At 43.1% G+C, this 27101-nt stretch overlaps 1 protein-coding gene across 3 annotated transcripts in view; it reads left to right on the top strand.

Annotated features, from left to right (window-relative positions):
* The window catches only part of bbs9 (Bardet-Biedl syndrome 9), a 112433-nt gene that overhangs the window by 6336 nt on the left and 78996 nt on the right, over window positions 1-27101 (top strand). For all 3 annotated transcript variants that reach the window (XM_053688585.1, XM_053688586.1, XM_053688584.1), the window contains exons 6-14: window positions 1526-1700; window positions 6192-6276; window positions 7532-7715; window positions 9952-10081; window positions 17368-17549; window positions 18735-18811; window positions 20255-20308; window positions 20759-20861; window positions 26168-26272. In XM_053688585.1, coding sequence (XP_053544560.1) covers window positions 1526-1700; window positions 6192-6276; window positions 7532-7715; window positions 9952-10081; window positions 17368-17549; window positions 18735-18811; window positions 20255-20308; window positions 20759-20861; window positions 26168-26272 — 1095 coding nt within the window. The remainder of the gene's footprint in view (window positions 1-1525; window positions 1701-6191; window positions 6277-7531; window positions 7716-9951; window positions 10082-17367; window positions 17550-18734; window positions 18812-20254; window positions 20309-20758; window positions 20862-26167; window positions 26273-27101) is intronic.

Here is a 27101-nt window from a genome sequence, read left to right as displayed (position 1 = left end):
TTAACCTTCATGTAAGGAGTCTCCAGCGTCACCACTTGGCAACAGTCAGGACAGAGAATATTCTGGTTCCTTAGGAACATGACAAGGAGACGGTTTGCTGTATTAAATGTGACCGTAACCGGATAAAAAGCCTGGCATGTAGTTCTTTGCTCAGCGAAAAAATAAAACGTGCTGAATGTGAATAGAACACTTCACGATGGAAAATAATCACATTTCTGGTTGTAGCATTGGGTCACATCACACGACGCTGTCGATTCTTTTCCTAGAACAGTACGATCGCGGTTGTTATTCCCCATTTAGTTTATTTATATGTGTACAACATCCTGAACCTTTTTTAAAAAATTCTGTTTATTAGCTGATTAATTAATGGTCGAAAAAAGAAATAGTGCTGTTTCTTCAAAAGTAACCCGGTAAACGCACTATGTCAGTGGTAAAGGGGTGTTTGTGTTTGTGCAGAAGGGTATTTATTTACTGCTGACTGCTTCATTGTCCTCAGACTGGATAAAGTACTGTTTATAATAACGCTCCTATAAATAGAGCAATGTCCATCTCAACGCTTAATAGGCTTAAAATATTTCTTTCTGCATGCAATATCGTGGATAACCACACAGTGGCAGCAGAGTCTGTTTTTTTTTTTTTTTTTTAAACTCCTACCTATTCGAGGTCTTTAGAAAAGATCAGCACGACACACTTGAGTGTCGTACTGTTGGGAAAACGTGGAATAGTGGTACTGAAAAACGTGGTTTGAGTTTCCGTTTTGCGAGCGAGAATTGCTGAAGTAAGCACTATGCTGAATCGCAGTCCGGAACCTCCTGTGGAAAACAAAAACGGCCTGCTTAATCATATATATGGTGATATTAATGACGTCCCCGGAGCAAGACGTGGTCCAGAAGCCTGGAAGTGAGACAGTAGCTTTGAAAGGAATGTACTGTGTGTGCACGGTGGCCCGGTGCTGACTCGAACCCTGTCTGGTCCACTAATTAACAGAGTAACTAGCACTCGTTACTCTGCGCTGAATCTTCCAAAAAAAATCGTTAACACTCACTCACACCTACTCACTCTCTCGCTCTCTCTCACACACACACACACGCTCTCATTAGGTTTCCATATGTGTCGGAGTCTTTGTCGTGGTTCTCGTTGACCCTTCGTAGACGAGCGTGCAGTCTTTTTTAAAGGCGCAGTGAGACCTAATTAGAGCCTTCGTTTTCTGTCTCATAAAGCGTGGATCTGAGCATGAGCCACGAACCGTGCAAACTCTGAGAGTCGGCTTGTAGTGTGACACAGACAAAGCCTCTACACACACGTCAGCTCGAGCACGAGGAAATCATCAGCAGTGCTTACCAAGTCGGCCCAGAATGAAATAACACTTCTCTAACGCGACTCTTCATCCTCATCATTCCACAGCCCATTGGTTTATTTTCTCTGATGAGAATGAGGTTTGTCTGAATAGTTGTGGTTTTTGTTGCTGTTGTGTCTCTCAGCAAGCTTTCTGCCCCCCCCCCCCTTTCCTTTTTTGTTTGCACAGGACATCACTTCATTTGCATCCAGTCCATGGACGGCATGCTGATGTTCTTCGAGCAGGAGAGCTATGCGTTCGGACGCTTCCTGCCCGGATTTTTACTCCCAGGCCCGCTGTGTTACTGCGCCCGAACCGACGCCTTCATCACCGTCTCCTCGTCCCGCCAGGTGGAGTGCTACAGGTCAGATCGATGACGATATAGATCCTTCTTCTCTCTTAAGCCACACAATAATACTGATTCTGATCAAAAATAAAGACAATAAGGTGTTGAATTTCTTTGAAAAATTGCATTAAGTTGGGGTGGAAAAATAAGTAGCCCAGGTGCCCGGGACGAGAAAATTACGTGTTCGGGGCCATTCGTTTTTAAATCTTAGTTGCCCAGTGGACAAGTACGCTGGGTAATCCTGCGATCGCTAGCGTTTTTTTTTTTCTTCTTATATGTTCAACAAGCAGAGAAAGAACGCCCTACTCGTGGAGTCAACTCGCGGATAAACACATCGAGGGAAAATAAAGACGCGAGCCACATGTGAGACATGAAGATATTATATGCATATTTGACCCAACAGCGGCTATATGATATCGAGATCCGTCAGGTCACACTGAGGACAACTGAGGGACTCGTACATGACTATTACAAAAGGTGCAAACATTCACTGATGCTCAAGAAGGCAACACGATACATTAAGAGCGTGGAAGAGGGGGTGTAAACTTTTGAGCAGGAAGATCGGTGTAAATTGTTATTACTTGGTTTAAAGATCTTTTTTTCCCCCCCATATATTACTGCCCTTCAAAAGCTACATAAGATATTTACATGTTTCCCAGAAGACTAGTAGTATATAAACGTGCATATATACTTGTTTGTGTTTGTGCTAATAAACTTAAACGCTAGCTAAATAACTATCCATAAGTTATGTGACATTAGCTACCAACACTGGACTGGTCATCACACATGCGTTCAATTGCCTGGTGGGATAGCGAACAGGTTTATTATGATTTGCGCATTCCTTAAGGAGGAGTTTGTCATTTTTATCGCCCTCTGGTGGTTGTGAGGCGATTTACATTGCGATTTCAAAGAAGGCATTACGAGTCCATCTTATTAAAACTTTGTATGCCTCGGGAGTGGGCGTTATACACCGATCAGCCATAACATTAAAACCACCTGCGTAATATCGTGTAGGTCCCACCAAAACAGCTCTGACCCGTCAAGACATGGACTCCACGAGACCTCTGAAGGTGTGCTGTGATATCTGGATCCTTTAAGTCCTGTAAGTTGCGAGGTGGGGCCTCCATAGCTCGGACTTGTTTGCCCAGAACATCCCACAGATCGGATTGAGATCTGGGGAATCCGGAGGCCAAGCCAACACCTTGAAATCTTCATCACGTCGCTCAGATCTTTTACGCTTGCCCATTTTTCCGGCTTCCAACACATCATGCTTGAGAACTGACTGTTCACCTGCTGCTGTATATCTCAGCCCTTGATAGGTGGCACTGAAACGAGAAGATCAATGTTATCCACGCCACCTGTCAATGGTTTTAATCTTATGGTTGATCGGTGTATACGCCGATGGTTTTTTAGGGCCACTATTTTGAAAAATAAAGCCGAGATTTCACAAATCAAATCATTATATTTCGTAAAATTCCTCTTATTATTATTACGATATATCAAGATTAAAGTTGTAATATCTGATATTACAAGGAAAAATGTCACCATGTTTTGAGAAAAATATCAGTATTACATATTTACTCATATGTACCGTTTTGTCATAGTATTATTACTTTATTCTCAAAATATTCCAACTCTATTCTTTAAATGTCATGATTTTTTTCCTCACAATATTACGACTTTATTCTCAAAGTATTGTGACTTTTTTCCCCTCGTGATATCAGATATATTTCAACTTTTTTCCTTAAAATATTACGACTTTATTCTCAAACCTTTTTGTATTTTTATTTTTTTAAGTCCTTAAAATGCTGTTGTAAAATAGCCAGAGTAGAACCGTTTGACATTCAAAGAGCGTCTCTAATGTGCTAAATGCTGAATGAAAATTGTAAAAATGTCCACACGGTCCCTTTACTTAATTTTGGCTGATGGAGTTTTTTTCTTCTTTTTTTTTTAAAACAAGAGAAGGTGTGAGTGAGGCTAGAGAACATGGCCATGCTTCAAAAGGTCAAGGGTTCAGTTCTAGCTGATTTCTCCCAGTGCCATTAGCAAGGCACTTACCCCAAAGTTGGCCCGGGGGAACTGTCCCAGCAATTAGCGATTAGTCACTCGGGGCAAAAATGTCGCTTAAACGAACTACCACCATTGCTTTGAATGCAGTCCAAGCTCTTGTAGCACTATTCTGCCGTTTTCTTTGGCGTGTTTAGCAGCGAAGGGGAGTGGGCAAGCACACGTATGGACCAGCTAAAATTTGCTTCGCCTTCACATGCAAACCTACAGTATATATGAGCGGAGAAGGCCATTCTTATTCTCACTTGTCATCCTGCTGACCACATCCTCCGTCTCCGAGGTGTGGGGGAAGAGGTTCAGGGGGAATTGTGGGTAGAAATGTTAAAAAATAGTAGCCGAGTAGGCGACGCGCCGTTTGCTCCGTTGCTGTTTCCACAGCTGAGTCCGGTTAGCGGCAAGCCGAGGACGGTTTCTCACGTCCTGATGAAATTTCCACTTGCAGATCGCCGCCATTTATTATTCCATATAGTTAAAGTATTCGGAGGTTTAAGAAAGCTGGAAATGCATCCAGACAGATTCTCCTGAAACGATAGAACAGTATTCGTCCCAGAGTCGATCAGATTGTACTGTATGTAATTAAGGGGAGCAGTTTTTGGAGGTTTGAGGTTGTAGTGAAGGTGGAGGTTTGTCGAAAATGCTGAATCGTGGAATGAGAATCGCAGGGATTGTATTATTATTATTATTATTTTTTTAATTTTTTTTTTTAAAGTCTCAATGGCGGTAGCGGTAAAGCCAATGCCCTCCACCGGACTCTCGCTGTGTGACGGTGTGAATTTCAGGCCGCCCAGGTTTTCGTTTATTCAGCCGGTTCAGCCGTTTTCCTGCGTGCTGTGAGGATACCGAGGAAGGAGTTTGATATATGTGCTTTTCGCGCCAGGTCTGAGCGGGATCTTCTTTCATATAAACGACTTTTGTTGTTTCCTCTGGCGAGACTTCTTGCCTGTTGGATGATCAGTGAATACACACACACACACACACACACACACACACACACACACACACACACACACACACAGCCTTTCAGCATTGAGGCTAAGACCTGTCCAATCTGGCAACACCTAGTTCGAATCTCTGTGTGTGTGTGTGTGTGTGTGTGTGTGTGTGTGTGTGTGTGTGTGTGTAAAAGCAAAGTGGTGGTCTACATCGAGGCTGTTATCACTTTCTCTAAACTTTGTTTCTGTTCAGATTAATGCACTCAACTCCAGAATTATTGGCACCCTTATAGAGAATAGGTTTAAAATGTGTGCATATAAAACAGACATTAAATGACACTTATTACATTTTTCCGCTCTTTAAAAATAAAAGGTGTTTTTTTTTTTTTAATAGCGACTTGAGATACAATTTACCTTATCATTCTTACAAGAACGTAAAAATAGGTGTATTTCTTCTATAAGATGTGTGGCAAAACTATTGACACCGATTTAATATAAACGATCTGCGTGATTCTCTGTGTCTAGGAACTTTGTTGAATTTTTCGTTTTCTTTTAGGGAGTAAATGTGAGGTCATGTATACAGTATATATACATACACACACACACAAAAAAAGCACAAAAGCGGAACGGTTGTTGACTTGTACAAGTCAGGTAATGGATATAAAAAGGCATGAGCAGGTAAAAATAGCATTATTTGCTAGAAGATTGAAGATTATGGTCACAGATCCCAAAAAAACCCCCACAGTTTAGTTGAGGCTTTGGGAATTTCCCTTTTAGTATACCTCTTTTTACGCCAAACATGTTGGTTGCATCCATGACCGAAAAACCCCCACACAGAAACCCTTTCCGAAAGCATCTCGCAAAAATGCAGCACCTGAAAATTAGATTAAAAATACGTGAGAGCGCGCGCTCCTAATTTCTTCCTCGTCCTGTATTCTACCCATTATCTTGCGATGACTTCGGCGGGCCAGATCACGTTTTTCCCACTTGCACTCCCACACGTACGAACTCGCACACACCACCTATGTGCTTCACATATCCCTCACACTCGCACGTGCATTCGCATATCCCTCACACTCGCACGGTCACATTGCCACAAACATAAACTCTCATGCACACGTGTGTGTAGATGAGCATCCCCCAGGCGCTGCTGTGTGTGCGCACTCTCTCTTCATGTGCATGAGGCGGAATAATCAACCCCACCACTGTTTCTTATCCTTGGCTGTTTGACACCAGACGCTTTTACGCTGACAGCAAAGCATTCGCCAACCTTGGCTGCAGCGGTTTCCTCTATTATGAGCATCTAATAAGTATGGAAACTAACCAGTGTCCTTAAACAGGAAGTTCTTTGTAAGAAAAGCGACAGTGGCGATTGAAAATTTCCGACGTCCTTGCATGAGGACGTGAGTTCTCATGACTTCATGCCTGTAATAGCGTTAATAGGGTGTGTGCTGTTCCGATCTATGCTGTGTGGATTTATCGATGCCAGTTTGCTCTGTTCCGGACGCAGGTACGAGACGCTAGCGGTCGCCACGGACGCAGACACCAGACAGAACTCTGAACAGCAAAGCAAGAGCTCTGGGAAGAGGCTTACGGTTAGTCTGTTTGCACGATGTTGTATTAAAATACTGTGTGTTTTCAAGAGAGAGAAAAGAAGAGTGGCGGTGAGGGAGCAGTTGTTTATAGCGGCTGTAACGTATGACGTGTTTGATGTTAAATGTAACGATAACCAGATGAAAAGTATGATGTGTAGTTCACTGGCGAATTGGAATAAAAGGAATAAAACACTTTGGGATGTGCTGTTATAGGAAAATAATCAACTTTGGGCTTTTATCACTCAGAGGTCGACCAATCGGTCGGTTTTTTTTCTTCGTTTAATCGGCACGGGTAAGCGATTGCTCGAACTATCGTTTATCAGCAAAAATCCACCCGATAGTTTTTTTTCCGGTTGCACCTGTTGTGAGCGACCGAGAAGGGTGCAACGTCATTGCACAGTACGAGAGCGGCCTCTAGAGGCGAAATAAAAATACTATCGCTGACAAATTTTGTCATGTTATTCAAAGTGTTTTTTGATTCACTTTGGATGTCTCTGTTTTTATTTGTTATTTGGAGTGTTACTTTTTGGTTCAGTCTGGATGTTTATCTTTTATTTACTTTAAAATGTTTTAATAGTATGTCATTTATTAAAGATTCATATTTGTATATTCATTTCATTCAAAAAAGTACAGTAAAAGTACAATTTTCCTGCTACAGTCAGTACTGTTTATTTTTGCAATAAAGTTCAGCAGTGTTGTAATTTGAGTGTTCTGTTTTCATTCGTATTGGTATCGGTATCGGTTATCCGCAGGTAGGTACTGCCCGAGTTAGTTATCGGTATCGGTGAAATCCAATATCGGTCGACCCTCTGGTATCACTTTCCATCGCTGATTACTTTCCTATAACAGCACACCCCAGAGTGTTTTTATTCCTTACATATTTATCATAACCATGTTGGACCTGTCATAATTAGACAAAGTTGGAAACATCCATAAATAAGTGAAATGACATCCAATAAGAGAGAGTTGTGTCCACAGTGACACTCGAAACATAATTAAATGCTCACAAAGTTCCCACTGAAGAGGCTACAGAGGTGTTTAACAAAGTGAAGGGTGGGATTTGGGTATAAACTGTTATGTATTGAAGTGTTCTGTGTTTACAATAACATTATAGCTCTTCTCGAGTAGAACTAACTTGGCACATGGTGTGTGTGTGTGTGTGTGTGTGTGTGTATAATGTTTGTGCATGTACGAGCCATTTTCTAACCAGTTGTCTGTTTACTTAAACCCATTTCTTGATGTGTGTGTGATTCAGACTGAGTGGACACTAGTGTTAGGAGAGCAGGCGCTGGATATCTACGTCCCCTGCGTCTCTCCGTCAGCCTCCTCCGTCTACGTACTTGGGGAAAGGAACCTGTTCTGTCTCCGGGACAACGGCCAAATCCGCTTCATGAAGAAACTCGAGTACAACCCCAGCTGCTTCCTTCCCTACGCCTCAGGTAAGAGTACGATCCAATCCCCATGTGCCAGCTTTCCCCCTGTTCACGTCAATCCGGATCACTTTTGCCCCTCCGTTCGGAATCAGACAGAAATTCTCCCAGCGACTGCCAAAAGACCGAATGTTCTGGAAAACAAATCTGGATATTTAAAAAATATACTTTTGTCACACCGTAGACTTTGGCGCCGTTTCATGGCAAGCTTCTGCTACATTTGCTACTCACTGAGCCAGTTATTCTTAACTGTTCTTTCGGAGGAAATCCACTGCGCTCTGTACTTATTGCTTATGACAGCACGGTCAGCAAAGTCCCCGTGTAAAGCCATGAGCTTCCTAATGCGCCAGGATGCCTTTATTTGTGCAACATCTCAGGTTTATCAGATAAAACACGCAGATTCCTGTGTGCGTGTCGGGTTTGGGACCGAGACGGCGCCAAACACAGACCCGCTCTGTGTCGCTGTGTTGGGCTGCGAATGTGAAAATATCAGACTCCGGTTTCAACCGTCGCCTCGTTTTTTAATACTTTGAGACAGCCAAGTGGGGTAAACACCCCAAACACAGATACGCTGCAACATGCTAAACTACAGTAGAGGTCACATTATACATATCACCTCATTATTATATCTGTGATACACAATTGGGATTAGTCTGTAAAGAGAATGGTCATACTCAGTAGTTTCTTGACTCTTGATCAGTGATTTGAACTATATCAAACAGGTTAGACTCGACCTCATCTAGTGGCGTTTGCCAGTCGAAATCGTAACCGATCCAATCGACAGCAAATTCCTCAATTTAGTCACCTACCAATTCCTATCCCAATCATACATCAGGTACTAACTAGCAAGGGTATTTGTATTTATTTGTATAGCACTTCTAAATATATTAGACGTTACCACGAAGCCGCTTTACAGAAATCCAGCTGTAGATTTAGTTCCCTAATGAACAAGCCAGCGGTGACTGCGGTGAGGAAAAGCTCCATTGAGACGACATTACGAGGAACCAGACTCAAAAGGGTGAGGGTTCTTAGGTACAGAAGTTCTTGGGTACAAATGTGTTCTCATTAGAGAAGGGTTTGGATTGTAACTTGCAGCATTCAGAGGGAAAGAGGGCTGTAACTCAGCTCTGGCAGCTCTGACAGGATGAATGGATGAATGAACCTGGTGTGGAAAATCATTTCCTGCCTTTGTAATATAGCACGGTTGTTTTATATAGAGGTTCCAAGCCATTTGAATTGTCATTGTTTTGGCTGGAGCACTCGTGCGTTAGAAAATTGAACAGGCTTCCCCTTGGCTATGATTTAAAAAAAATTTTTAAATCACTTACTCACCTTTTTACTGCCCCCTTTACCCGACTCTCGCTTTCTTTTTCGTTCTCTAAAACCCTTTTTTTTTTTTTCCTCCCTCTTAATCCTCCATCCACTATCAGGGCAGAGTTTCGCCAAACCCGTTCAAGTTCTAAGGTCGGCATTAATCTGAACGTTCTTTGCACTAGTTTACGAAATTTGAACTTGATTTGCAGTTCATGTTGTTTTTCGACAACCGGAGCATTACTGTTACTGCGTTTCATGCAAACATTAAATGCCGAGCAACTCCAATAACTACGCTTGGATGAGGTTTTGTTGGGACTGGAACGATTTAAATCTCAACACGTATGGTTTAAAATGCAGAACATGCGACGTAGAACGTGCATGCGCATAATTTTGGATTCGGATCGCATAAAGCCTGCGTTGAAACTGAGATTTTATGCAAACTACCCAGTTTAGGGTTAGAAGTTTATTCTGAATATGCAATCGGAATGAATTTATTTGCACCGGTGAACGTCTTTTGCATGGAAACGAAGGCATAGAGCTACTGAGTGTTTAAAAGGCTGTGTTCACAGGGTTTGGTCTTTGCAAACAGAAAAGCAAGCATGCACACCCTCGCACGTGTGTATACGTGCGAGGGTAAGAGCGGGTGACAGACAGAGGCCTAAATAGACGTTGTAGGCGTTGTGCTTAATCCCAGGGCTTTTTGGGAAAGTGAGAAACAGATGAGCGCAGGCTGTTTTGAAGTGGCTTTCTGGGTTAGAGTAGGAGCCTGTCATTAACCTGACCTCCCTGACATTCCACTCCGTGTGCGGCCTTGCGCGCTCTCTCTCTCTCTCTCTCTCTCTCTCTCTCTCTCTCTCTCACACACACACACTCATACACACAACGTACCTTAATGGCGTGGCACTGACCGTTTCCCTCCCTCTGTCCACAGTTTCCGAGGGTACAACCAACGTCCTGCTGGCCAACCACAACAACATGCTGCTGGTGTATCAGGACACAACGCTGAAGTGGGCGGCTCAGCTCGCCTGCGTGCCCGTGGCCGTGCGCGTCGCAAATTTCCCGTAAGTGCGCCCACTTCCACCCGGGTGAGGTCACAGTTTTGTTTTATATAACATTTTGTCTGGGCATAAAAGGGAAAACTGTAACCGTCATAGGTTTGTATTTATTTTTGAGGCTTATGCTGAGAGTTCCAGGTTGGTTTATGGTCTCCGCAGCACCAGTATTACATTCTGGGCCTTTATTTTAAATGTATACTTTACATGCTCACTTTCACCACTCTCATTCCGGCAAAATAGAAGACAGCCCAAAGTGATTACAAAATGAATCCAGATCATGGAGGATCCTTCTTAATTGGGCAACAGTGAAGAAGCTGTTGGTACTGAATATCTCAAGAGACTAGATGAAACAGCATTTTTTTTCCCTTCTTTTCTTTATCATTTCTATTTCTAATAATTACTATTTCATGTTCTCCCCGTGCTTTGGGGGTTTCCTCAGAGTACTCCGGTTTCCTCCCTCAGTCCAAAGACCTGCGTTGTAGGCCAAATAGGCATCTCTAAATTGTCCACAGTGTATGAATGGGTGTTTATAGGACACCACGTCCAGGGTGTCCCCCGCCTCGTGCCCCGAGTCCCCCAGAGATAGGCTCCAGGCTCCCCTGCGACCCAGTGTAGGATAAGCGGTCTAGAAAATGAATGGATGGAATTACTATTCATTACTATTTTACTATTAAAATGCATGTGAAGTGTTCTGTTTTGATACTGTAGGTTTACCAGTGGCTATAGTGTGTATGTGTGTGTGTATATCTGTATGAAACAAACATTCCATTAAAGCAAAAGAAAATTTTCTTATGCAGTGTTCATAGTCTGCCTCGCTGTTTTTTTTTTCTCTAAATGGAAAAAACGGAGATGCACGCAGACGTGTGCACAAACCGAGAGCGAGGGTCTTCATCACAGGCTTGAGATGATCTGTGTGTTTGTGTGGGACCCTCCGCTCAGATTCTTTCTCATCTGATAAGGTAACAGATACTGCTGTAGCCTTGGACGAGCGAAGGGTTCTTCTCTTTCACTCAGACTACCTCTCGGTCACTCTTTGGGTCACTTGCTCTGGCTTTGTCCTGTTCGTCCTGTCTGTCAGCACCATCTAAACGAGCTTTTTGTCCTGAGCTCTCTTCGCCACACAGGACTCTAACTTCTCTTCCCCACACACACATTGTAGAACTAGACGGCATGGCCATCAAAGGAGGTCTGCTTTCCGGAGAATCGCTTCGGGTTTTCCTAAGAGCGTCCTAACTAACCGTGATGCTCGCTTGACCATCTTAAGCGTGATCTTTGTGCACGGATTCATTTACGAAGCAAGGCTTTTCGATCGAGAATTATTAAGTAGTGCAACTCTCACACACTATTAAGTAGCACGTCGGCTCGCAGTCGTTTCACATCCTCGTCCAGCCTCGCAGCTGAATCCACTACACAGGAAAATTGCTCCAAGATGTCGCATATCTGGTGGCCAATCCAAACAGATAAGGAGTGGCCGCAACTCGAAATATCACATCTGAAACCGCCATAATCGCACCGTAATTAGAAACAATTGTAATCCAAACATCGAAGACTAATAACTGCGGTTATGTTTGTGTTTTTAGTCCAGAGTGGGTTTACAGAAGCCAAGCACTATATATGTGCCCGGGTTTGTCTCTTTTACACCGACGTAAAACTGCCTTCTCGTTTCAAAAATGTAATCTTGATGATTACCGCAGAAGTACTGTTCTGATGTGAAAACATGCACTCGGTTTATTACAGGAACTCACATTAAGGAAGTTGATGTGAGTTTAATCCCAGGACTTTTTTCAACTTAGAAAAACAGAGAGAAAACACTCGGTCATGCGGTTATATGAAAATAATAAACAACGGGGTGGCGTGATGAAGCAAAGTTACTGTTACCATGACCACAAGGCCAGTTTTTTTCCTATTATTCCTGCCTTTCTTCCTTCCTGGACTCTTTCCTTCCTTCCTTGCTTTGTTCCTTCCGTTCTTCCTTCCTTTTTACCTTTCGTCTTTGCTTCCTTTCTTCCTTCCTTCCTTACTTATTTACTTCCTTGATTTGGTTCTTCCTTCCTTGTTTCCGTCCTTCCTAGCTTCCTTCCATTTTTCCTTCATTCCTTCCTTCCTTTGTTCTTCACTCCTTCCATCCCTTCCATTCTTCCTACCTTTTCATCTTTTGTCCCTCCTTCCTTCCTTCCTTCCTTCCTTCCTTGATTTCTTTCAATACTTTCTCACTTCCTTCCTTTTACAGTGCTTCCTTATTTCTTTTCTTCCTTCCTTATTTCTTTTCTTCCTTCCTTCCTGCTTTCTTTCCTTCCTTCCTTCTATCCTTGCATGCATCCTTCCTTGCTTCTTTCCTTTTTTCTTTTCTTCCTTGCATCCTCGATTTTCACCTTTTGTCCTTGCTTCCCTCCTTCCTTCCTTATTTACTTCCTAGATTTGGTCCTTCCTTCCTTCCTTTGTTTACATCCTTCCTTGCTTCCTTCTCTTCTTCCTTCCTTCCTTCCTTCTTCACTCCTTCCATCCCTTCCATTATATCTCCCTTTTCACCTTCCGTCCTTCCTTCAATCCTTGATTTCTGTCATCCTTTCTCGTTTCCTTCCTTTTACAGTGCTTCCTTCCTTCCTTCCGTCCTTCCTTGATTTGGTTCTCCTTCCTTTCTCCTTCCTTCCTTGATTTCTTTCAATACTTTCTCGCTCCCTTCCTTGTGCAGTGCTTCCTTCTTTCCTTCCTTCCTTCTTTCTTTCCTTCCTTCCTTCCTTCCTTCCTTCCTTCCTTCCATCCTTGCATGCATCCTTCCTTGCTTCTTTCCTTTTTTCTTTTCTTCCTTGCATCCTCGATTTTCACCTTTCGTCCTTCCTTCCTTCCTTATTTACTTCCTTGATTTGGTCCTTCCTTCTTTGTTTACATCCTTCCTTGCTTCCTTCTCTTCTTCCTTCCTTCCTGCCTTCTTCACTCCTTCCATCCCTTCCATTATTCCTCCTTTTTCACCTTTCTTCCTTCCTTCCTTCCTTCCTTCCTTCAATCCTTGATTTATTTCATCCTTTCTCGTTTCCTTCCTTTTACAGTGCTTCCTTCCGTCCTTCCTTGATTTGGTTCTCTTTCCTTCCTTATATTCCTCTTACACCATAATGTTTAATTTATTAATGAGCAACACATCAGACTTTTTATCCGTTTACAGTTACATTTATTGTTGAACAAGTGTAAACCACGTGTTATCACTTAAATTACAGCAGACATAAATAGTCACTCCGTCACCATCTTCAGTTTTTCTTCTCTCTCTCTCTTGAAGTTAATAATACCAAAAAAAAAAAAATCGTCAGCTTCTTAAGTTACAGAGAAATCGGACAGCATACACTTCCCTGTCTTGAAGACGTTGCTTTATCGGTTTTACCTCTGAGCTCGTGTTTGTTTTGTTCTTTTTATCTTCTTTCTTTCTTTCTTTTTTCTTTTTTTTTAAGAGGAGTTAAGGATTTGTTACACCCATTGCTGCCATTCTTGTAGTTCTAAGCATGGTGTGTGAGCAGTGGGGTTTGGAGTGTGTCCTGAACAGGTCGGTGTATGTTTTCTGTACTATAGCTCCACAGCTGGAGTGTTTTACCACCCAGCTCGCAGGGTCCCCTACACTGACCTACCCTCAGCAATCGCACTGTTCAACAAAGCGAAACACATCCCACACAACCAGTGCGCACTATAGGAACGCACACACACTCCAGTACCTACGTTACACACACATATACAAGTTAAAGTTAGATGAAGGGAAAGGCATGCAGCAATTACTGCCCAACTGGTTTAAAGTGCTGGTTTTAAAAAAACAAATCTCTCCATAGAGAGCTAATCTCATATCTGCTAATCAAGTATTACTCCAAACGACTTCAAAGAGTATCAGTGCTGTGGTAAAATCACAAAACAACAAATGCAACCTATTATTTTATTTATTTATTTATTTATTTTACAGCCTATAACTTGTTTGAACAGAAGAGTTCTGATTAGTCGAGTGTCTTCTATGCTGAAGCGGTTATTAGGATTAAGCTACATCTGCCCGATTTCTCATTCAGACAGTGAACAGAGTCGTCGGGAACTAAAGATCATGGAAAAGTTTTTTGAAAAAGAACAGACCAGGAAAAGGGTTCAGATCTGTATATGAGGACCTGTACATGCTTTTATTTATTTTTTTTGCACCATCTACTCTAATCGAGAAATGAACGAGTAGCATGTGACAGCCCAAGCGAGGGTTCTCTCCAAACCAGGAGGAAAGTGCTAAATAGCCTGTGCGCTTTACACTGTGGGGTTACAGCGCTCTTTTAAGGTCATTACTTCTAACACCGTCTGGGATATCCGATTCATCGTACGATTATCTGTTACGACGGAGAAAGTCTTTCTACAGATGTTCGATTCAGCTTTCCAGCACTCCTGTACAGTACAGGGCAAGGAACCAGGATTACCTTTCCATGAGTGTAAACATGTTCTTCTGGTTATTTAACACTTTCCTGTAGCTTCCAAGAACCATCAGGTGCAACGATATCATTGTTTTTAACACACAATTACAAATTCTTTCATCTGAAGAGACTAATACATTGGAAACATTCATTCATGCATCCATTTATCCTTGCTTCCTTCATTGCTTGCTTCCTTCATTGTTTGTTTTATTCCTTCTCCACTTTATTCCTAGCTTTCTTCCTTCCTTCCTCCTTTGCTTCCTTCCCTCCTTGCGTTCTCCCTTCTTTCCTTGCATCCCTCCTTCCTTCCCTCTGTCCTAGCTTTGTGACTTCTGTTCTTTCTTCCTTTTTTTTTTACCTTCTTTCCTTGCTTCCTTCTATCCATCCTTCCTTCCATGCTTTCTTCGGTCCATTCTTGCAATATTCCTTCCTTCCTTCTTTCCTTCATTTCTTATTTGCTTTGTTCTTTCCTTCCTTGCTTCCATTTTACCTTGCTTGCTTGCTTCCTTTCACTCAATCCCCCCCCCCCCCCCCACAGTTTTTCCTTCTTTCCTTCCTTCCTTCTTTTCTTGCTTCCTTTCATGATTTCTTCCACACTTTCTTCCTTCCTTTTACATTGCTTCCTTCCTTTCTTGATTTCTTCCTTCCTTCCTGGATGGATCCTTGCTTCTATCCTTCCTTGCTTCCTTCATTGCTTCCTTTCTTTTGTCCTTCCTTGATTTGGTCCTTCCTTCCTTCATTGCTTCCTTCCTTCTTTGTGTTCCTGCTTCCTTCCTTGTTCCCTTCCGTCCCTGCTTCCTTCCTTACTTGTTTCCTTCTTCCCTCGATTTATTCCATTCTTCTTTCCCTCTTTCTGTAACCTCTTACTTACTGTGGATCCTGCGATTTGAAATATGATGTTTAAAACAGAATCAGTTTCTGCTTTTGTAAATTCACAAGCTTTTGGTATGATACATAGGAAATTTTCAATACTGTTGTGTATATCCATGTCGAAGGTCCCTGCTCTCCAACTGACCAGCTGCCCTTAAGCTTCCATTCTAAGTAACTTTGTCTTTTCTCAGTGCAGTTGAATGTGTAGAAGTTATCGACCATGGTTCTAATGTGCTAAATAGAGATAAGGCTGGAAAATGTTGGTGTTTTCCTGTAAAATTATGATTGGTGGCAGAATTATAGAGTCAATGTGTCAAGAGAAATGGGGGGGGGGGGTGTAAAATAACCTAAATCTTTAGTTCAGGTTTTGTTTATTGCACCTTGTTTTATCCCTGCAGTTTGTTTTTACGATTGTAGAATTCCAAGAATCAGTTCCTGGGTTTTATAATTTTGCAAGCTTTAGATATCACATGTAGGGAATGCTGAATGCTGCCACGTACATCCACGATGTTTATTGTCACTGCTCGCCCCCCAAAAATCCTATGAAATGCGTTGTGAGGACGGTCAGGTGAGGGTAGAAGCAGTGAACTTTACGAGTGGATGTGCGCGTTTGTTTTGGTTTGAAATTCTGCTCGGAGAAGCTAGGCAATCTCGTATCAAACAAGACGCCAGGGGCCTGGGGGTCGTCCCGCGTTTTCCCACATATGGCCGTCGGATTCCTTTCCTGTTATGTTTGTATCCACGAGTCGCTCCAGAGCGCTGATCGTTTCATGTACCGTGAAAACTCCGTTTCGTAAAAAATCCTCACAAGCGCTCCAGGGAACTGTATTTTCTTGGCGAAAAACAGCCTAAAGTCATGGTTGAAGATATCAGCCGGATCTTCTGGGACATGGTCAGTAAGAGCATCAGGTCAGCTGTGACCGTCAGAGGTTAAGGCTTGGGCGAAGGACAACTGCCGTGAGCTATTTGGAAGAAAATACAGGATGCTGGACAGCCACAGAAACTGGCATGGGCTTTAGAGTTTTATTAACAAAAAGGCAGAATCGCACCTCCCTTTGCAGGTGCAGCCGCTGTGCTGGATCTCCTTCAACCAGAGTTATTGCTTCTTGTAACCTAACTGCCCACGGAACACATCTGCTTCCAGTTAGCATTCCTGCTGGTCTCAGACCTGCACAGAGCCGTGCTGGTTATTCACACAGTCTGCCCCTGTTTTACTCGCACAGCTCTGAGATCTGAACCTTCTGATACGCTTGCACATGTTGAAAAAGACAGATATGTCCTCAAAGAACCTCATACCTCTCTCTCTGGAGCAGCGCGCACTGTCCATTTCTCCAGGCCCACAGCTTGTAGGCTTATCGACATCTCTGAATTGTCTGTGGTGTGTGTGCGCGTTTGTGCCCTGTCCAGGGTGTCCCTCGCCTTGTGCCCAGAATCCCCTGGGGTAGAGGCTCCCCTGTGACCCTGTGTGTGTGGGATAAATGGTACAGACAATGGATAGATGGGCGGAAAATTAAATTGGCTGTAAATATGAAGCACAAGTTGGTGATGTGGACACGGATGGCTGTCCCGTTGTCAGGTTTGAAACTCGCGATCTATCGATAGTCGATAGCGCAAACGGTTACTCGGGAACCCACATTGGCTAGCTTTTTAATAGAGTACATTAGCCAGCTGTATTAGTTACCTTAGGTCGAGTAGAGTCGCATCGGAGAAGCGTTTATTTTGTTTTCCATCAGCAAGGACCTAAGTAAAGTACGTTTCTCTTTTCACCGAGTCTGAAAACCTTGCCGTCAACGACTGGAGTTTGCAGAACTCCAGTTCTGAAAATTGAGGTCTTTTCCAGGTCCAATCCGGGTCCAATCTTTACCATTGGTTACAGGATAGCAGAGGGTAGATCGGCGATAGATCGCCGCCATCTCTAGTATCGATGCGTCCTTAATTCTTATTTGTCACTGTTTTACATTTTTAAAAAAAAAATGTATTTAATGGTTGCTTGCTGCTTCTTAGGGATCTCAAGGGCCTGGTGGTGACCCTGAGCTCTGATGGTCATCTGCAGTGCTCGTATATGGGCACGGATCCCTCCTTCTTCACCGCACCAAAGGTGGACTCCCGGGAGGTCAACTACAACGAGGTGGACGCTGAGATGAAGGCTCTCCAGAAGGTCATCCGTGAAACCACCAGGAACCAGGGTAGGACAATTATACGTCTGTCCCAACAAGAAAACAAACCAATGTTCTATTGACAGAGCGGTGTTTTACTGTCATTTGGCTGAACTTTGTGCGTATCAGAAAAGACATTATGGACACTTTTAAAACAACCTAACAGGTGTGAGAGACTAGGCAAATATTTTCCCGCTGGTGTGTGTGTGTGTGTGTTGGAGAGATTTGACCTTGTTGTGTCGGTGTCGGGATTGAGAGTAGCTTTTTGTGCACCGTCGTACTAACGCCAATCACGAAACCTTAGCAAGCGTTAACCACCAATGTTTACTCTAATAACAAAGCCAGATTCAAGGCCTCGTCCTGACCTGATTTAACCTTTGGTGGTGCAGGAGACTGGAAGCCTTTTGTGTTCCAGAACAGAGCCTTTGTGTCCTTTTGAGGACGGGAGGGTGAAAGAAATTCTGTCTCCTGTTTTATGAGGCTGAAATGGACATCGGCTGTGTTAGGAACCCATCAGGGAGAGTCTTTACAGTGTAAATCTGGGCTGCAGGGTTTGGGCCTGGGCGTGTACATGGTAGTGCCTGGTGCTTTCATTCAGATAAACATCTGATGATAAAGAAGCAGCTGTTGTGTCGGAGGACGTTTGGTCTCTCTGAATCTGCAAAAGTTTTATTTTTTTTCTCTCTCTCTTCTCTTGAAGACGTTTTCAGCAGCCTGGCTTTACTCACCGTGTCTGCACATTGTCAAAGGTTTCCTCGGTTTTTAATCTGTGACAGCAGTTCGAAATGTTGCCAACGCGTAGGCTTTGTTTTCAGTCATCTTTTCTCCTGAAATGTGCGGTTGCCCAAGGCTCTTTGGCATTTCTGACGACCCGAAAAAGTTGAAGGTCACAGATCCTCAGGATGAGCATTCTCATGGGACGTTTTTCTAAGTACCTTGTAATGACTTCTGCATGTTTTTAGATGTTTAGTGCTTTGTTTCGAACGTGGAATTGTAGCACTGTGTTCATTCAGCCTAGCATATTGCGAAACGAAAAAGACGTCTCGATGCGAAAAGCGAGAAAGGTTTCAGTTCGGGTTTGGCGTTGTGCACGACCTTCCAGACAGAGCTCTGCGTCGCTGCTCCACCGTAAAGCGTCTCTGATTGGCTGATGCACAGTTACGTCAGAGAACATCTCATCAGTGTTTTCTTTTCTCTCTCCCCTGTTTTTCTTAGACGTCATCCCCAAAGCGGAAGCAGAGGATGACCTGACAGTGACTGCTATTGTCTCCACCAACCTGGACGATGTCTCGGTACCCGTCACTTCACATATACACGATACAGACGTAGACACATGACGTCTATTAGTCACCATTCACATTGCAGTCGACACAAAGCCAACATTTTTACCTAAATCGGATTTTCCTATTCTCTCATATCTGAGGGAAGCCACAAGTTCGAGCCAGCTTTGAAATGGCAACTCGTATGGATGTGTGTGGTTTTATTTATTTATTTATTTATTTATTTATTTTTTTAACCATCATATCCTGACCCCAAGTCTCTGTAATGAACGCAAATATGGCGCTTATGCTGTTGCTTGTGACGTGTCTAGATAACAGATATTGATTTGTGTGTATGCAGATCTGATCTGGGGGGATTGAGATATAAGGGTTGTGATGGGAAAATAGCATTACGTGGACATACACCGATCAGCCATAACATTAAAACCACGTGCGTTATATTATGTAGGTCGCCCTTGCGCCACCAAAACAGCTCTGACCCGTCGAAGCATGGACTTCACAAGACCCCTGAAGGTGTGCTGTGGTATCTGGCACTAAGACGGTAGCAGGAGATCCTTTAAGTTGCGAGGTGGGGCCTCCGTGGATCGGACTTGATTGTCCGGTACATCCCACAGACGCTCGATCGGATTGAGATCTGGGGAATCTGGAGGCAGAGTCAACACTTTATCATGTTACCATGCCGTTACCATGAAGGGAAGGAGTGTACTTGATCTAGCGCAAAGTTTAAGTACGTCGTACGTGTCAAAGTAACAACCACATGCGTTCCAGGCCCAAAGGTTTCCCAGCAGAACATTTCCCAGAGCATCACACTTCCTCCACCGGCTTGACTTCTTCCCATAGTGCATCCTGGTGCCTTCTCGTCCCCGGGTAAGCGCTCGACACGCACCCGACCGTCCACGTGACGTAAAAGACGCCAGCTTCTTCCTTTGCTCCATGGTCACACCTTCCTTGGACCCCTTTTGTTATTTACTAACCAGTGCGTACCAGGAACACACCACCACAAGACCTGCCATTTGGGAGAAGCTCTGACCCAATCGTCTAGCCAGCACAATTTGTCAAAGATCTTTACGCTTGCCCATTTTTTCCTGCATCCAACACATCAACTTTGAGAACTTACCTTTCGCTTTCTGGCTAATACTGTACATCCCACCGCTTGACAGGTGCTACTGTAACGAGCTAATCGATGTTATTCACGTCAGTGGTTTTAATCTTCTGGCTGATCGGTGTACATGTTACATGGGTAAAAGAATGTTACTTTATTATCATTTTAAGATAAGGCAAAACATTTATGAACTGCGAACCCGGTGCTTTCACACACAGGTCAAATCCAAGCGTTTGTTTCCATAGCGTAATCTTGAATCCGTAAACTTTGAGTGGCTTTTTATCAGTTAACCGGCGTATGCGATGTTAGTTTTCTCACGCTGATTTTTTTTCTTTTTCTTTTTCTCTCCACAGCAAGCCCTTATCGTGGAGATAAACGGCATTGCTGTCCCTTCTGTTACAGTCAAGGTACAAACATACACACAATATTCTCGCTTCCTCATACATGACAATTAATTGCAGACAGTCACCCGAATTCTCGAATCTGATTGGTCCGAAGGCGTCGGTTCATTTACGTTACGGCTCTGACGTTAAAGCACTTGTTCTAATACGATATTGTTTCTATAGTAACACCTTACACAGGCTTGTAGGGCAGATGTTCCACAACATTAAATGTAACTTTAAATGGATAAAAAGTATGATGATTTTTTTAACATTTGTAATCGTTGGGAGATTCCTTCAGTATAAGAGGAATAAAACACTTAATAAAACACACAGTTGTCGATTATTTTCCTATATCAGCACCCACCCTGAATGTTTTAATCCATACATGACGTATCAATTTTGAGCGCATACCTAGTGTGACGTTTATTCTGAAATATGAATTCTAATCGAATTTTCCTCTGTGCTTTTTCCCAGATTAAAGTGAGCAGCCGCTTTGCCGTCCAGAGCGCGAAGATGAGTGTGTGTGTTCAGCCACCTCTGGCTGTCACTCAGGACCAGTTCGCATTAGACTCCTTGGGTACGTTCGCCCGTCTCTCCATTCTGTTCCTGTTGCTTTTTTGCGTTTCAGTGACACGTATGATATATGACCGGTCTGTTAACCGACGTACGGCGTTTAAAATGTCCGCTAGGTTTAAAAAAAAAAAAAAAAAAAAGAAATGACTGTAATTGACAGTCGGCCTCAAAGCTTGGGGGGAAAAAGAAGAAAAAACCCGTCCTGATCCAAGTAAAACAGGTGGATACGTCAGTGCTGAGTTGTTCCACTCCTCCGTGGTGTCGTGATGGAGGTGGACACAGTGGAGATGGAGCAAGAGGCTGATACGTGATACCCACTCGCCCTTTATCTCATCTCTCATTTGTTTGCCGTGAGTGTCCGGAGAGACTCGCGGATGCTTATTATCAGCACTGTAACAGATCTGACAGATCAAAGGCTAGCAGCTAGGAGACAGATTAGCAGGTTACATCCTGTCTTTGTGTGTGCGCAAGTGAGGACTTTCGTCAGGACTCGGCATCGAAAACAGCCAAACGCATACACACACACGCACACACCGAGCGACAGGAAGTCTGCTTGAATGCTTTGATCAAGAGTGCAGGTCAAAGGCTGATGTTTCTTTGGCCTTATGATCAAGAGTGATGATGTAAGAGGAGCATGGATGTTTGAAGGAGATTGATTGAATCGAAAGCTCTTCATGAGCTCACCATGTTAGGATGATCCTTGTGTTAACATATAGGAGGATTCAAAAGTCAAAAGGGTGGGGGGTGGGGTAGTTGTAGTACGAACACAATCCAAAGTAAATTTGTGATTGGGTAAAGAGATGCCAAACCTGCTCAGCGCGTAACACACACACTTTTCACTCCAGCAGCATCGTCTAGGGTTTCTCCCCACCCCTAATATGTCATCCGCCAGGCCAGCGTACCGGGCTGAGCCATTAGAACCTGGCAGCGGTTGAGGAAGTTTGAAACGCACACCCACTTTCACTCACTTGACAATTCAGAGGCTTCTTTTGGCTGCCACTCTTCATATTCCTTCTTATCTTCACGCTTTATCCTCAGACTTTTTATACATATATACACCCAAGGTGTGAGAATCGCTCGGCACACACGTACCATTCATCCGTTTGCAAACACACACCGGATAAGTCCTCGAGGCGTTAATCCGAACAAGCCGCCTTTCACGCCTCTTGATCTTTATCTCGAACGTTAAGGCAAGCGTACCGGCTCGCTCGTGCCGTGACTCCTGGCGAACAGCGCCGGCTCGATTTAAATTTCACTTCCGCCAATTGAAGAGACGGAGAAGGTCAACTCCCTCGTCTCTTGTTCTGAATTTCCGAGCGAGTCTTTCCTTCGTCGAGTTCTTCATCCCGTGTGTCGCTGTTTAAAGTCAACGCGGTCTTCGAGAAACACCTTTTGGTTTGAAGATGTGTGAGCCGAAACGGTCGATGAGTACATATAGGAAAAGGTTTTTGGGGTCGACATCTTACTGTATCTTTGTATAGACAAATGTCAGGAATATCGGACAGTTTCGACCTTGCGGGGTCTCCGTGAGGACGTCCGTAAAACCCTATTGTCTTCTGGGTTTGCGAGAGTGACTTGTAAAATTACACAATCGTTCTGTGGGATCGGAAAGAATCTCCTATGACGATGATGACTACGATGATGACGACACCCTCCAGCAAACGAGTCCAGAATCGATCATGGGTATATATGGAGAATTTGGGCCAACTGTGAAAACGCCCTAAGATGATTTCGTTTTTTTCTTTTTTTTTGTATTGTTATTCCAGCTCATGTGACTCATAGATGCTACGATTCCTTGTGATACACACACACAGGCTTCTTTGTTTCCATTCTCTCGTGTTCTTTTATTCCTACTTTCTCGCTTTCAGCTATACTAAGGGTGTAACCATACAATAAATTCAGTAACGACGCAGCGATTCAGTGTGTAACGCTCACGAGTTCACGTTCCTGCTCGGCGACTACAGATATTTTCTTTCCTAAACAAATCACGTTGATTAACCTCTAAAGGAACGGCTTATGTAATCGATCAGCTCAGACCTGTCTGAGATTTCTGCTTCTATAGTTTTGCACTTGAGCTAAAAAACAAGGAATCCAGTTTATAAAGCTATCAGGGTGGTGTTTTTTTTTTTTTTTTTTTTTTTTTTTGGTGCCATGCAAACTGACCGAGAGGCTTTTTAGAAGCTTCATGCCAGGCCTCCCTACATTGGCAGGGCTAATAGTACCAGTGTTTGAGGTGTTGTCATATTCAATGTTTCTTTTTTTTTCTTTTTTTCTTCTCCTTCTGAATGTTTGAAAGCTGTTTTTTGAACCCAGGTGCCTAAATCGTGACACACAGCCCTCCAAACTGTCAAGCCGCTTAATCTAAACTCAAACTAAACTCAATCCCGGATGCCAGAACGTTTCGTGCAGGACTTACGGGAGCCGAGAGGAGCTTTAGCTGAGAATCCAGGTATTATTGATGTTTTAATTAAGCTCGACAGGCAAAAGAATAAAAAAAAAATGAACGGAGCGGATTTGTTTTCATAGTGCAGTCAAAAACAGCTTGAATATAAACAAAAAAGGGAATTAAATTGGCTGAATTCTCAATCTCAAAATGCGTGTATACACAGAGATGATAGATTGGTAGATATAAGGCACTATTAAGTATTCATGTGAGTTTTGTCATTGTTTTGGAACATATAGGATATATTTTGGAACATGGCTTATAGATAAGGGTAACGGGTAAAAGGTAACCTTGTACACGTATTCAATCTGAATGGAAGCATCCCTGTAATATATATACAACTCAAGCCTATTAGTGTTCTTATGGTTTGAAGCGAAAGCTAATCTGTGAAATGATCAGGATAAATCCGTTGGCTGTTTGGATGCCTTATTAAGTTACTCGCGATTTTGACCCCGCTCTATTTATGCCTGACCCTTCACTGCATCACGAGACACCAGTCTAAACTGATCCTAAGTGCTCAGGGGGCATGTAGACACTGCTTTTACACACCCCGTGGGTCAGAGGTCGGCGTTCACCCTTCAGCGAAAAAAAAGAAGAAAAAAAAAAGCGACCCCCCGCACACACAATCCTAAACGCAAAACCCAGAACGTCAAATCCACCCCGACAAAGAAGTCCACTAGGGAATGCCTTCCTTAAGTGCTCGCTTTGTGCGTGAGCGTGAAGTGCGTGTCAGCTCGGCCATGACCCCTCTCAAGAGCGCGTCCCAAGGGACGGCCGGCCGGGTCGCCCAGGATCAAGAGAGGTCGCCCGAGATGCCCCGTAGTTTACTCAGAACCCCTGAAGGCACTCCGAGATCCAGAGTTATTTCTTCCTCCTTTCTCCGTCTTGTTGCGCTTTCCTTTTCTAGCCGCCGCTAATGGTGTGGGAGTGAAGCGCGGGTGTTGTTGGAGTTGGAGGAGTCGTGTTTGTGTCCATGGTCCCTGGTATGGAGAGGTTAAACGCTTGCCCTTGCAGACAGATTGAAAGAGGGTGGTGGTGGAGGGAAAAACAGAGAGACGTCAGGATGACAAACTGGTCTCAAGGCCCGAGATGCATGAAAACGTAGAGCGAGAGAGAACTATCTCACCGTATTAAAGGGAAAAACTTAAGACGTCTCTGTATCCGATGAACTCTTGAGCACAAATCTTCCGCACAAATGATGTGGTTTGACGTGTTTCCACTCTAGTAATTGTGGGTTAAAAGGCTTAAAAAGGAAATTGTATATCATGGCAGTTAGAGTGACACATTTATCATGAAAGAAGCTTCTCAGGAATGTGACGTGACGTGATCATGCCAAGTGGGCGGAGCCTTCCGCCTATTTCACGCGCTACGTTTCGGATAACGAGGTGGTTACCAGTGGGGGGAAAAAAACCAAACAGTGATAACAGTGATTTATTGTTGAGTTTTATTGTTATTGCTACATTTTAAGAAAAGGAATGGTATAGATATTAGTAAATAATCCATAAATAGATCGATGCGAACAAAATTTTGGTTTGTACTTGTATTGTCTTGCCTTGAGGGTGAGAAAGGAATGGAGGGCTGAGAAGAAGGAAAGAGTAAAGCGCAGGCTGGTAGAGCACTTAATCTCTCGGCGGTTCTCAGGAATCCTGGGACATACCTGCAGCTCGCTCACCTGTGCTGGAACCTAACACGTGGCTCGTTAACTCATGAGCTGACGCCCACCGGGCGGGGCGGGGCCCTCGTGCGAGTGAGAAATTTGAACAGAGACACACTTTCTTATATAAAACAGACAGTACATCCAGTCTTCTTCTCCTTTATCACCATCTTATTTACACCTCACTAGTCATGGTGTAACTCTCCTCCCCTGTCTTTCTCTTCCTGTTACGATGTTCATGAGATCCTGGGTTTAAACCATCACGTTTAACACGTCACTTAAACGCTTATATCGATAGTCACCAAACGTCAAGTTCTAAGCACCTTGGCCGTGCTCTGCGCGTCGCAGGGATGACATCATATCTCACTTCCTTGTCAATCAGAGCTACGGTATGTATGCGGAAGAGGGCAGATAGCACTTAACGCAGAGTCCGTCATGCCGCGCCGCAGTACGAAAAGACGTGTTTGGCTGGCTTCACACGTCATGGACGGAGTACTTGTTGATCCTCCCAGGTTAATAGCTGTCGTACGATGACCGAGACTAAACAATTTGGGAGAAAATGAGGGGTTGGGATATCCAAAAATCATCAAGAAAGAAGTTAGATACATTAATGAAAATATGTTCTTAAAAATGTATAAAACTGTGTACAGTTCCACAAAAAAAATTCTATTGTTATTTATTTTCTATATTAATTAATTAATAGTGTACACTGAATATTTTCTGGTCGAAATATTATTTATTTTTTTTGTCTATATTAACAAAAAACTTGTTAATACATTTAATCATTTTTGGTCAAACAGTTTCTATTTGTTCTATATCAATTAATAAATTGCTTAAGGTGGTTCGTTAAACAAAACAAAGTAAATATACTTCTCTGAATATGCAAATAAGAAACACCACCAGTTAATCCAGCATTTGCATATTAGAACCTGATTGGTTCTTACATTTTATGATGCAATAACACTCGCTTGTCATGTGTTCAACACTTACTCAGGTTTTTCCAATTGGACTTCTCACTCCCTTTGTGTATGTGCGTGTGTTTTAAGAATACAGTAAAAACACTGCAGTAAAATGTCTCGGAGAATTTCATCTCGTAAAACATTGTGAGGTTTAAGTAAGTCCTGTGTCACTCACGTATTGCTTTTGTCATCTTGAACACATCCTTAGTCACAGTTTTTGTATTTGACCTTCAGATTAATGCTTGTGTTTGCAGGGAGCGGCTCTCAGGTAGTCGTGGCGTTCTCAGCTTTTCTGAACGGCCACTACACACCAGCTGACCTGACAGGAGACGTGGCCGTGTCCTACAGTTCACCCACGGGTACACACGCACTCACACACACTCATACCATTCTGTACTTTGTGTACCTGTTATTATGCCTGTGTTAGTTTTCTCTACCTAAGCAGTAGACTGTTCTAGGTTTATAGTAGTTCTGGGTGTTTGAGTTTCACTAATGTAGCTAAATAAAAGATTAGCTTTGCTGTTGAATTCCTGGAAAACTATTTGAATTGCTGAAATCGCAGTCGCACGACATTATTTCGAAGAGGGCTTTGGCTGAACACCAAATCTGTCGCGTGACGCGTCTCGGCCCAAATCTGCGGTGATTTTGAAAAATTACAAGTTCCTGCGAGAGTTTCTATAATACGATCTCAAAAATCACGATATACTGGGGGGACTGGTTAATGCGTTATTGTTTCTATAGTAACAGTTTACACGGGGATTTTGCCACACGGTGGTCGCACCACATGAACAGATTTTTTTAAAAATGCGCATAATTGTTTCTACGAGGAGACGTTTATTTACCATTTTCTCCAGTCTCCAGTGTCAGCGCTTTATGTAACAGTCAGATATATACATATAAATAAATAAATCAAAGTGTTCGGACTTAAAGAGAGAAGAAGAGAGCTCGTTTCATTGACATTAAACAACATGCAAGTCCAAATGGATAAAAAAGTATGTGTTCTTTAATTTATAATAAATTCTTAGTTTTAGCATGTTGTCCTGGTATAAAAGGAATAAAAGTCTTTGGGACTTGCTCTTATAGGAAAATAATCAACAGTAATTCTGCTTCACCTCAGGCTATATCACATGACCACATTGTTGATAATTTTCCTACAACTGCACATCCGCCAAGTGTTTTATTTCTTAC

This window comes from Ictalurus punctatus, chromosome 20 (genome assembly GCF_001660625.3).
Source record: "Ictalurus punctatus breed USDA103 chromosome 20, Coco_2.0, whole genome shotgun sequence".
Lineage (NCBI taxonomy): Eukaryota > Metazoa > Chordata > Actinopteri > Siluriformes > Ictaluridae > Ictalurus > Ictalurus punctatus.
Note: the sequence above shows the minus strand (reverse complement) of the source record. Positions and strands in the feature narration are given on the sequence as shown.